We start from the raw sequence: 11931 nt of genomic DNA on the forward strand, positions 1-11931 counted from the left end.
TGTGGATCAAACCCAATGAAAACAGGAAGTCTGAGTCAGTCTTGTTACCAAATGTGCCAAAGAGTAGTGAAAAATGTTTTGTGGATCATCATTGTGTTTTTTATGATCCCTGTTGATTCCACTTTGTTGGCTCTAAAATAGCTAACTTACGGAGTATAAACAGTGAGAGTAGGGGGTGACATTTCTTCTGTCTTCTGCAGGTAAACACAGGAAGTCCGGCAGTGACGTGGCGATCAAAATCATTGACAAAATGAGGTTTCCCACCAAGCAGGAGAGCCAGCTGAGGAACGAGGTCGCCATTCTGCAGGTACGACACAGACACTTAGCAGCTTCATACAGCAGCATCTGGTGTTAACCGGTGTTAGCTTTTAATATTCCCCCTCCTGTGTCCGACAGAACCTGCACCACCCGGGGATCGTTAACCTGGAGTGCATGTTCGAGACGCCCGAGCAGGTGTTCGTCGTCATGGAGAAGCTTCACGGGGACATGTTGGAGATGATTTTATCCAGCGAGAAGAGCCGACTGCCTGAACGGCTCACAAAGTTCCTGGTCACACAGGTGAGAGACGACCAGGAGAATCTGAATGATGGAGGCCACTCGTTATTAGTGCCTCCTCTCTGAAGAGGATGAAGCTTTAAACCTCAGAGATTCATCACCCGACTCAGTGAAGTTCCCCCAGCTATTCCAGCAAACTGACAAATCCACTGTATACTACCTGCCATTCAAAGAGCTGTTCAGCTCTCACCAGCTATTCATAGAGTATTAAATAAACATGTACTTGATGTATCCATAGATCCTGGTGGCCCTCAGACACCTCCACTTCAAGAACATCGTCCACTGTGATCTGAAGCCGGAGAACGTCCTCCTGGCCTCTGCAGAACCCTTCCCTCAGGTTAGAAGAACTCACCTTGAACCATTTAAATGTTTGCAGCACAATCCCACCTCTGACATCCACCTCCCCTGTCTCCCAGGTGAAGCTCTGCGACTTCGGCTTTGCCCGTATCATCGGCGAGAAGTCGTTCCGTCGCTCCGTCGTCGGCACGCCGGCCTATCTGGCGCCCGAGGTTCTTCGCAGCAAAGGCTACAACAGATCTCTGGACATGTGGTCAGTCGGTGTCATCATCTACGTCAGCCTGAGCGGGACGTTCCCCTTCAACGAGGACGAGGACATCAACGACCAGATCCAGAACGCTGCCTTCATGTACCCACCGAACCCCTGGAAGGAGATCTCAGAGCCGGGTAAGGGACGTTCTGGGTTTATGTGGTAAATTATCAGTGACTAAAGTACACATTCTGGTGCAGAAAGAGACTTTAGCACCAGAGCTGAAAGTTCAGAAAAAGTTTGAAACATGAGGCTTAAATGCAAAAGAATGAATTTTTCTAACATTTTATAGACAAAATGATTCCATAGCATTTCGAGGTAAAGCCTGAAAGAGATATAAGCTGCCTACTGTATATACCATTTCATCCTTTTTTAATATTTATAAGATGTTTCCCTTTTCACCGTCCCTTTGGAGATACAGCTGCGACATGATTGTTGATGAATAAATACCTGTCGTGATGAAATGTGAAAGACTAAAGAAAATCTGACTTAACTTTTTTATAATAACCGTTTTTTCCTGGTTTGAAATGATAAACTATTGACTCCAAAGCAGATGCCCAGGGAGGATTTTAACAGAGTGTTTGCTCTTCCTCACAGCCACAGACCTCATTAATAACCTGCTGCAGGTGAAGATGAGGAAGCGCTACAGCGTGGACAAGTCGCTGAGCCACCCCTGGCTGCAGGTAAACAAACTGCTCTTTACTCTGGAAACACTGCAGCTGACAAGAGAGGTGTCTGAGGGTGGATGACATTCACACAGCTTTAATAAGAGTCAAAGATCTCATGACAACATCATCCAGAGATCACCTGAGCTGTATGTGAGAGTCACTGTACAATCAGACCACAAGTATCCTGGTTACTCAGAGAACTCAGGTTACACCTGTGCAGTAATTTGACAACAGTTTACATGCTCTGCACTGACCTTGTCACCTTAAGACTTCATATACATGCAGGGAGTCTGACATACACCTCATGTTCGATGCATGACTTAGTCACGTGTAGTATTTGATTTTTATAATGTTCGTGTTCTTTGTCTTACAGCGTGAATGAGTTTGAATGTCACAAAATGTCAAATATACTGTGTTGAATGGGACTTATCTGGAATCTAAAGGCTACTTTGTGTTTTAGTCTGAGTTTAATTGGAGTTATTCAGATTACAAAGACAAGCAGTGATGGTTTAACATTTATATACAGCCAATAAATCAACTTTCTCCAGGTGAAGTCTAATTCAGACGAGGTCGGACCGGGAATAAATTCTGCTTCCACTTGTGTTTACTGTCGCTCTCGTCCTTTCTGCAGGACTACCAGACCTGGATGGACCTCAGGGAGTTCGAGACGCGGCGAGGCGAGCGCTACATCACCCACGAGAGCGACGACGCCCGCTGGGAGGAGTACGCCGACGAGAGAGGCCTGCACTGCCCCAAACACTTCATCATGTCGCCCAACCTGGACGACATGGAGGAGGACCCCTAGAGGGCAAACGTTTCCTACGAGAAAGCAGGAAGCAGATCTGATGCGTCCCTCGGCGGGTGTAGCGGACACTCTGGAGTCAATGGAGACAGCAGGTTTTTCTCCAAGCAGGCCCGGGGATGTGTGTGCGTGGACGCGGCGGTCAGGCAGCTGTGTGAGGACACTGTGACATGCTCACTGCAGCAAATATTCAGGTCCAGCTCTTTTTTATTTGAACACTTCTTACCTTTTTCCTGCTTTACTGCATTTTTTATACAAGCCAAAAACAAACAGACCCTGAGAGCTCAGAGCTGGAGGGACGACTTCTGGGATATTTACCCAGAATGCAGCTTAAACAAATCCACAGCCTTTAAATACTTTTTCACCTTAAACAGAATCTTTTTCTGACGTCGTCGTTACTTTTGTTTGTCTCATGAAGCTTTAGAGGAGATATTCTTCAGAAGCAAACATGTTGAATACGTGCTGGCTGTAATGTCTGTCATTGGTCCTTGTTGGGATGTCTTTGTACTATTGGGAAACTACTTAAAGGAGGGACCTCACTGATATTAACTTTTGGTTTGTTTATCTGCAAATGTGAATTTCTTTAGAAGAAATTTAGAACTGCTGCTCATCATACAACAAGAAATCATTATTAGAAGGATGAAGAGTGGATCAGAATTATCGTTTAGTTTGAGCTGAGATGGTTTGGAGGAGGAAAGGTCAAATTACCAGTTACCAAAATGCTCTGTACGGTGGCCTTTTTAGGACATAGGAGACTCGAGCCCGACAGGCTTGTTTTTATTTTGAGCTAAATGCTAATGCTACACAACAGATTATTATCCTGCATTGAACTGTTACATTTTAACATTTGTATAGTCCCATAGCTGGTGGATCATGCTAACTCAACACATCTATTATAGAGGAAACATTAGCATTATCACATGCTAACAGTGACATGCTAAATGTTATGAAGGATTCTTCTGGTATCCTTATAGTTCTGGCTGTTCGAGTTAATCTGTCATGCTAACTTTGTACACGCTAATTTTGCATTAGCAATTCAGGAAATGGTAGCATTATGATGCTAATATTTGCATCCCAACATGCTGAATGTCAGAACGTGATTATGTTGCAAAAATATTAACTGGAGGAAGCAGAGTTAGCCTCATTGTTTTCCTAATTGATCTTAAATCTTATATATAGTAAATCATTTTAAATGTGTTTGGCCTTTTAATGCCTTTGTTCGAGAGAGGACGGTGGGTAGTGTCAGAGAGAGTGGGGATAGCAAGCGGCTGAGGGCTGAGGGTGGGAGTCAGGCCCCCGTGAATGGGACACACGATTTAACCGCTGAGCTAAACCGGCCCAGTATATAACATGTCATTTTAAACTTTACCTGTTGGGAGCCCAACCCAGAACTGTTCTTCTAATCCTCTAAAAAGCAAATGACTGAATGAAAGTGATTTAGTTTCACACGCTCAGGATGATTTAAAGACTTTAAAGACACCGGGTTGATGTGAACAACACTTTTGCAGAGAAACAAATCGAGTTCTTTTCAGTGATTCTCTTTGAAACTTTGCACAAAGACAAACTGAGACTCGAGCTGCTAAAAGTGTTTCTTTGTCTTTCTGTGAAAACCTGCCTGAGACGATGAACAGACTGCTGTTTATCCTGATCCGACTCCAACCTGAGAACTTTCACACCTTTTATATTTTTGCAAGAAATGTTGTCATGTGGACGAGCTTACTGAAGGAACATATTAAAGCTGAATGGTTTACTTTGGGAAAATCTGATTTTATTCAACTGGTACTTTTATGATTATTAGGAATGTATGGATGTAACAGAAGGAGGAAACGAAAAGCCTCCGTCACAGAACATTTCAAACAGCTGCTTCCTGAAAATCAGCTTCATATAACGCAAACTGTCTCCAGCACAGAACACGATGTTGAGAATCACTTCTGTGTGTTTCTCTCCTTTAAAACCTCTTTTTAAAAGTCATGTATAAAAATACTTTATATCAGGATGTTAAAGTTTTCTACGTTGAAGTTCCTGCAGAGGAAAAAGGCTCTGATCTTTGGCTGGACGAGCTTTTAAGTCTGAAATCTTTTAGGTTACTGATGAAACGATGACGAGTCAAATGATTCAAAGATGATATAACGATCATGTTGGAGCCCTAGGATGAGCCAATAAGAGAAAACACTGAGCAGGAAAATGTCTTATCCCAAACTCAAATCTTAAATAGTAAAATCAAACACTTCCGATTTTGAATCCTTGTTCAGTCGGTGTTTAATGAAATCCTCTAATTTCTCCCAAATGTTGGAGTCAGACTCGTTAAACGAGCTCTGAATGAAGAGCAGCCCCTCCTGAACGAGGACGAGCCGATAACGATCTGCTGCAGGATGTTTGGAAACGATCATTTAATTAACCGATCCTGAACACGATCACCTCGCTCCGCCGCTCCTCTGGAGGACGGCTGCTTGTTTTGGCAGCAGCGACCCCCCCCCCGACATGTGTAACTGAATCTTTAAATTGCTACCGGAGGAGCGGCGGCGGCTGAACGACTGTGAGCTCAGCTAACTGCTTCAAGATGTGGACGGAGGCGGTCGGCTGAGAGACGGAGGAACGGGGAGGAAAAGGATCCTCCTGCTGCTGCCCAGTGACCTTTGACCTCAAGTGGTGTCACACTTTTCTCCGGTCAGTTTGTATCAAGTGTTCGAACACAGCGTAGGAATAATGGCTTTAAAACTTTCTAATTCAAAAGATTGTTTGGATTTGGACGATACAGACTGTCCCTCTGCTTTCTTAGGTCAGTGTTTAAATCTCCTCAGTTCAACCAAAGCAAGTTTTATTTTCTTGCAATTTTTACATCCAAACACCGTAGCAGTCGACTTTAAGACAACAAGTTGCTTTTTCCTTCCTTTCCTATAAATAAGAGACGAGCGCTCTGTCATCTTTTAGCGTAAACACTCAGACACATCACATGATCGTCCTCTACATCACAGTATTTGAAATGTAAGAGAAATGATCCAAATGTCTTTCAGAGCTCCAGAACCTCTCTGATTGTTTCCAGGTTTTTCTGACCCGTTGATGTGAGCCTCAGGAGAAGCTGAGCTCGGTGAATCCGGCCACAGGCAGCGGCGCCGGGCTCGGCTTCTTCTCCAGCTTCAGCCCCTTTGGTATCGTGGGTTTGGCCAGCCGGCTGTGGTGCAGCAGGCTGAAGAAGTGGAAGCGCTCGCCCATCTTGGCCGGGTTGGTGAGCATGTCGTAGCTGCCGATCAGCTGCTTCCTGGTGGACGGGTCGCTGCAGTTCCTCAGAAGAACCTGCAGAGAGCAACAGGGGAGGTTAACCATCAAGCTGAATGTTTGTTTCTCTTTCAAATGGCTAAATGTGTCTGTTAGTCTGTAAGAGAGATTTCTGTTTCACCACGTATACATGATCTAATGAATAACAAGGAGGGCCAAAACATGTTCCACTTTTGAGCAGTGACAAGTTAGTTTTACATCTGTAAAGTGGATCGTGACATTGACAGACGTGTTGGTGCAGCCTCTGCAGTAACGCACTGTACCGGACCGTCGTGGTGAAGAAGGAGCTGACCTGAAGGAAAAGCTTTTGATCTACGTTCCAACCCTCACCTGTGCTCATGAGCTTTGGGGAGCGAAAGAATGAGATACAAGCAGCCTAAATGAGTCTCCTCTGCAGGGTGTCTGTGCTCAGCCTGAGAGAGAGGGTAAAGAGCTGTGACGTCTGGAGGGAGCTCGGAGAAGAGCCGCTACTCCTTAGCAACGAAAGGAGCCAGTTGAGGTGGTTCGAGCTTCTGATTAGGACGCCTCCTGGGCGCCTCCCTGTGGAGGTTTTCCAGGCACGCCTAAATAAGAGGAGACCCCGGGATAGACCCAGAGCTCGCCGGAGGGATTCTATATCCCACCTCGGGATTCCCTAGGAGGAGCTGGAAAATGTTGCTAGGAAGAGGGACGTCTGGGCTAACTAGCTTAGCCTGCTGCCATCAAGACGCAGCTCCGGATAAGGGGAGGAAAATGGAAGGATGGAAAATGTCTCTCTTTGTACATATCCAGCTTGGAATTCTTTAATTACTAACAAAGCAATAAAATAATGTATAATAACAGTTATTGAGTGATTGATCATTCTCACATATGAAAACAGAAGGCCGTCACACTCACCTGCATCCGGGAGTCGATGCCCATATTTTTCAGGAACACCCTCTGAGTGACGGGTCCCAGACAGGCCACGCCCCCTCCGGCCATCCTCCGCAGGTAGCTGAAGTCCACATCAGCTGTGAGGTCGGCCGAGCCTGGGGAGGAGAGGACGTCGTGGAGCTGGTGACCTTTAAAACCCTGTGGCATGAAAAGAGGTCGAGGCTTTCATTATTTTGGAGGCTGTTCACTTCAAAGAAACACTCGCAGCAGAAATGAGTCCTGTTATTCCAATAAAGCTCGAATACCTGCAACAAGTTTAATGGCCATGATGGTTTCACATAGTTTAGAAAGAATTCTGCAGTGAATCCAAATTTACAAGATAATCTCGCTCACTTTGTAAGAATTTAAGTGAAAGAAAAGCATCTCTTCAGAGAGGTTTGAGAACATTATAAATTAATAAAAGATTAGGTCGGAAATAAACGGGGAAAATAAAAGTCAGAGGCAGGAGGAGGAGGAGGAGGAGGAGGGGGGGGGAAGAGGAGCAGCGACCCTGGTTTCCTCTCCGTCTGCAGCAGATGGGCTTCACTGCTTCCTACATCTGTTTCCTTCAACTACGACTGAAGAGACGAGCGGACAGAATGTACCAAGTCTCCAAATAAACCTGAAAGAGAGGATCTCAAAGTGCTCCTCACTAAGAGCCCCGAGAACACGAGCTGAGGGAGCTGTTAGGAATTTAAATTCAATTCAAAACGTCAAACATGCCATGAAACAGTTTCTGAAATACATAAACTGAATATATTCAGATGTTCATTCAGTGGCCCTCAGGACAGTCTGCTGCAGTCTTACACAACTTTAAAGCTTTTTTGATGCTATGATAATATTTTACATAATTTCTATAAATAATCTGATGAAGTCCAGCACACTCTTACCTCTGACTACAACGTGAATGATAGGGTGATAATAAGTGTCAGGACACTGAAACTATTTGTCATTTAAGTTGAGATAAGACAGAACTTAATTCATCCTGAAGGAAAGTTCGGCTCATCGCCACAGAGGATTTAAAATGCATCACAAGTGCAGATTTTCAGCTTTAATTTGAGTCTTCAAATTGAATAAAAATGCAGGAATCGCAGGAGTCTGTTTTTGTCGTGCATCCTTTAAAGGCGACAAAAGTTACATACAAATATTTATCTCGTATTTATCTCCCCTAAAATATTCAGTCTTGGTTGTTTTTCCTGCACAATTCACCCAACTTTGCTCTCAGTGCCCAAAAGGTAGAGCTGACATTCTGCACTGAAAGAACACTCACTGTGCTTACTGAGCTGACTGTATATTGAGCAGGTGTAACTAATAAAGTGGCCTCTGAGTGTAAGGACTCATTCTCACTCTGAACGTGTCCGTCTTGGTTCCATCGTGTCCGTAGTCGGCAATCAGCGCTGCACCGCCGTCCTCTGCGATCCGCCGGGCCAGCTGCTGGACGATGACTCCGCCCTCTGCACACACCTCCACGTGATTATGCCTCTCACCTAACTGACACACACAAACATTACACTATTATCAATAAAGAAAATGATCATTAGTTAGAGGCTTATTTCAGTATACAGCCTGGTCAGTAAAACCGGACTGACTGAATGTTCAGAGGATGAAACGTTGATCATTTGCAGGATGTAGAAATGAGTCCTTCTGCTTCTAAAGTTGAGTCTGGTTTAAAGTCACGGAGGCTGAACTCTGAGCTCCGGCCCTCAAACCGGATCTAAGAGCAGCTTTTTATCCAAACAGAAGGACAGTGATGAAGACGATGATGATGTCAGGCCTCTGGCAGGAAGTTCAAAGTGTCTGCTCTGAGCCAGAGAGGCCAAATCAAACAGTCTGTGATGGTGGAGCTGCCTGGTTTAAATGTGGGCAGTAAAAACCAGATGGAGGCTGTAAAACAAACCTCTGCGTGTGTCTGAGGAGCTCATTTCCACAACGTTTCAAAGATTACAGACTTTCTTCATTCTTTAAAGTCAAACGTGACCATCAGCTCTTTTAAGTGTTCGAGTTACAGCTCCTTGGTTGTTTTTATGTTTATAGGCAGGTCTACTCGCTTTTCATGCTTCTTTTTTCAAGGTCTTAAATAATAATGTTCTGTCTGTACTATCGCAAACGATTAAAATCAGTTTAATGGTATGTGTTAGTTGGTCCCTGTCTTATGACACACATTAAACACCAGGTGTAAGAGCACGAAGTCTTACCTGTACGAGCGTAGACGAGGCCAGAGTCGGAGCCGGCGCCACGACAAACCTCAGCTGCTCCGGCTTCTCCGGGTTGATGTCCACCAGCACCTCCCTCCAGCCTCTCTGCGTCCTCTAACAAAGACCAACATACAAAACTTAGACAGGCTGCTGAGTATGAATCAAAGAGAGGCGGCTTTGTATGAGGGCGCTGCAGGTCTCAACAACACCAAATAACACCACAGAGAAATACGTGAGAAGAATACGAGAGGAGAGTTTTTCTTAATCAACAAAAGGTTTTAAAGAAAGTAGAAACAAGAAAAATCTCAATATGGCAGGTTTTAAAACTCAAAATAAGCTACTTGACCTCCTAAATTTAGACTTTAAAGTGATTTTTATATTCATCAAGTTCTCATAAAATATAATAGTTCAGATATTTACAGTAAACCTTTGATCACCTGCCTGAGTCTCGTATCTCTTTAGTTATTGTTTCTACATAAGTGATAGGACTATATTTCACTTTGGCGCCATCTGGTGGTAGCATGACGTAATGACACCGAGCCAGAACGCAGTACAGGTTATTGTAACCCAGGGAAACTGGGAGATATAGGGGCTGAGAGTAACACTATTTTCAACAGACAAACTAATAATTACACGACTTAATCACAAGAATTCTTCATTCGGGGACTTTTACCTGAAATTTGTGGATCGGCAGAGCGTCAAAGAACTCGTGTGCGAGAAAGATGCTGAATCCTGCGAGAGGAAGAGGGAAAGATGATGATTAACCAGGTTATTACATTTTTACCTCCTTATATGATGGACTGAAAAAAGAATATATTCGCTTCTGGGTCCCCAGCATCCACTGGTGCTCATGGTGAGTAAAATAAGTAATTTTAAAATGTTAAAAATAAACTAAATCATTATATGTAAGCAGTTCTGTTAGTTTTATTGAAGTAGTTGAAAAGTAGTTAATAACAGCATCATCACCAAACAGACTTTTCAGCATCTGTAACCCAAATCTGTTTTTCTCGTGTACCTTTGGGGACGTCGTCTAAGCGGCGGTACCAGGACACCGGCAGCCCACCAGCCGTTTCCCCGCGGCGGTAAACCAGCTCATCCTCTGCGTCCGCCTCCTGGCTTTGGTTCCCGGTCAGATTCTCGGCCTGAATACGACTCAGAGCCGGACTCACCTCGACCAGGTGGAGAGACACAGAGGCCTCCCCGAGCACGGAGCGTAACTGACTGAACACCTGGAGAGAAACAAAACACACACCACATTTACACTGAGGGAAGAAACAGACAGTAATATCACAACTTACAAGGAGTACAGACAGCAACAGATGAACACCATGTTTTTTTTCTTTAAAGGAACAGTTTGACATTTTGGGATATAAACTTATTCTCCATCTTGCTGAGAGTTTGGGGAGAAGGTCGATTCTACTTTCATGTTCACACAGTTACAGCTCCCCAACAATTAACAGGATATGTCTCGCTGCTTTACTTCTAAAAAAAGGTTCCCATTTGTAAAACCTGATTTCTTAGGTCTGATGACAGATCAGCACAAAGAAGCTGCTGCTGTACTAAATAAAGTTCGTACTCTGAGGACGTCACTGGCCAGAGATCCTTTCCCAGGTCCCAGCTCCACCAGCTGCAGCTGTTTGGGTTGACCTGCTCCCATCCACTCGCTGACGATCCACACGCCGAGCAGCTGGAAGAGACACGAAACATGTTCAAACAGTTAAAACAAACAGCCAACAGCTGGAGGAAATGGTCAGAGATGTAAAACAGTTATATTATTAACCAATTAGTCAGTCAGTGGGATAATAACCAATTATGAGAGTGACTTTTCATTCATCTCCTTGTGTGTCTGTTTTTTTCTTTTCTTATATGGCGGAATTTTCTCACCTCTCCGAAAATCTGACTGATTTCAGGTGACGTGATGAAATCTCCGTCAGGTCCCAGCATGTTGCTCCTCACATAATAACCCTGAAACAGGAAACGCATCACTCTGATTTGAAAAAAGAGATATAAACTGGAAGGATAGTAATGATGTGTTTTCTGTAGTGCTGGTAGCAGTAGTGACATATTACAAGATGTATCACTTACCGTCACAGGGTTAGTGAGGACCTCTCTCATGTATTCTGCCACTGTTATAGGACCTGTGGCTTTTATTTTGGAGGTCAGGTGTCTCAGCATGGAGGGGCGGGGCTTTTCCTCACCTGTTGGAGGGCTGCAGAAGAGTCTGGTCTGAGCTGCTCGCCATCGCACTGTCAAACACAAAGCATTAAATATGGTACATAGAGATCAACAATAACTTAGTAAAACAGGCAATACGTGTTTAGTAAAACCTTAATTCCATGCAAAATCCATTGGCAATTGCATTTTGAAGCAACTGTATAACTGTAATATTAAGACATAACGAGCACTGAACTTTGTGGGTTATTTGTCTTTAATTTAAATTAAATCGTCTCCAAATCTAAAGTATTTATCAGATAATCAGTGCACCTACCCGCTGCTGATGGACTGACGGGATGAATGAAGACTCTCCTGATTAACTGCTGTGTTTTAACACCAAAACAAGCCCTCATTCTGCCGTGATTTAAATTAAATACAACCTGGACACTCTTCTAATATTTGCATTATTTGACGAGACAAGTGTCACTAAAATATAACGTGAACTTCAAACACATGGACCAACTCTCTGTCCCGTCTGACAGGATGGTGCCTAGCCGCTAGCATTAGCCAACTTAGCTAAAAGTACATTATCAGTCAAAGATAAACCGAGATACAGCCGGAAATAACGTCTTAGCTTCGGGTACACATTATGAAATCAAAATATGTTTATATGTCTCTGCCTGTCCTTTAAAGAGGCTAACAGCTAAGAAGTCCTTGTGCAAGAGCGAAACGCGAACATTAACAATATTAGGAACATCAAGTCATATGTAACATCCGGCTAATCTTTCAAAATAAAACAAGGTTGACAAATTTGTAATGCCATTTTTCGTAAGTAATTGTAAA

At 43.8% G+C, this 11931-nt stretch overlaps 2 protein-coding genes across 3 annotated transcripts in view; one reads left to right on the top strand and one right to left on the bottom strand.

Annotated features, from left to right (window-relative positions):
• LOC138612563 (serine/threonine-protein kinase D3-like) overlaps nt 1-4558 on the top strand; it is a 32322-nt gene extending 27764 nt beyond the window's left edge. For both annotated transcript variants that reach the window (XM_069685897.1, XM_069685905.1), the window contains exons 13-18: nt 201-307; nt 397-558; nt 794-892; nt 972-1239; nt 1700-1785; nt 2402-4558. In XM_069685897.1, the coding sequence (XP_069541998.1) occupies nt 201-307; nt 397-558; nt 794-892; nt 972-1239; nt 1700-1785; nt 2402-2575 (896 nt within the window). In that variant the 3' untranslated portion in view covers nt 2576-4558. The remainder of the gene's footprint in view (nt 1-200; nt 308-396; nt 559-793; nt 893-971; nt 1240-1699; nt 1786-2401) is intronic.
• ndufaf7 (NADH:ubiquinone oxidoreductase complex assembly factor 7) lies at nt 4316-11826 on the bottom strand. The gene is made up of 10 exons (XM_069685918.1): nt 11423-11826; nt 11020-11180; nt 10819-10899; nt 10511-10621; nt 9950-10163; nt 9608-9666; nt 8935-9048; nt 8087-8230; nt 6725-6898; nt 4316-5866 (listed from the first exon to the last, which is right to left on the bottom strand). The coding sequence occupies exons 1-10, from the start codon at nt 11499-11501 to the stop codon at nt 5642-5644; spliced, it is 1362 nt and encodes a 453-aa protein (XP_069542019.1). The 5' UTR covers nt 11502-11826; the 3' UTR covers nt 4316-5641.
• Between the last annotated feature and the right edge of the window lie 105 nt (nt 11827-11931).

Source organism: Semicossyphus pulcher, unplaced genomic scaffold (assembly GCF_022749685.1).
Source record: "Semicossyphus pulcher isolate SPU_LCO1_2020_fin unplaced genomic scaffold, fSemPul1.0.p SCAF_11, whole genome shotgun sequence".
Taxonomy (NCBI): domain Eukaryota; kingdom Metazoa; phylum Chordata; class Actinopteri; order Labriformes; family Labridae; genus Semicossyphus; species Semicossyphus pulcher.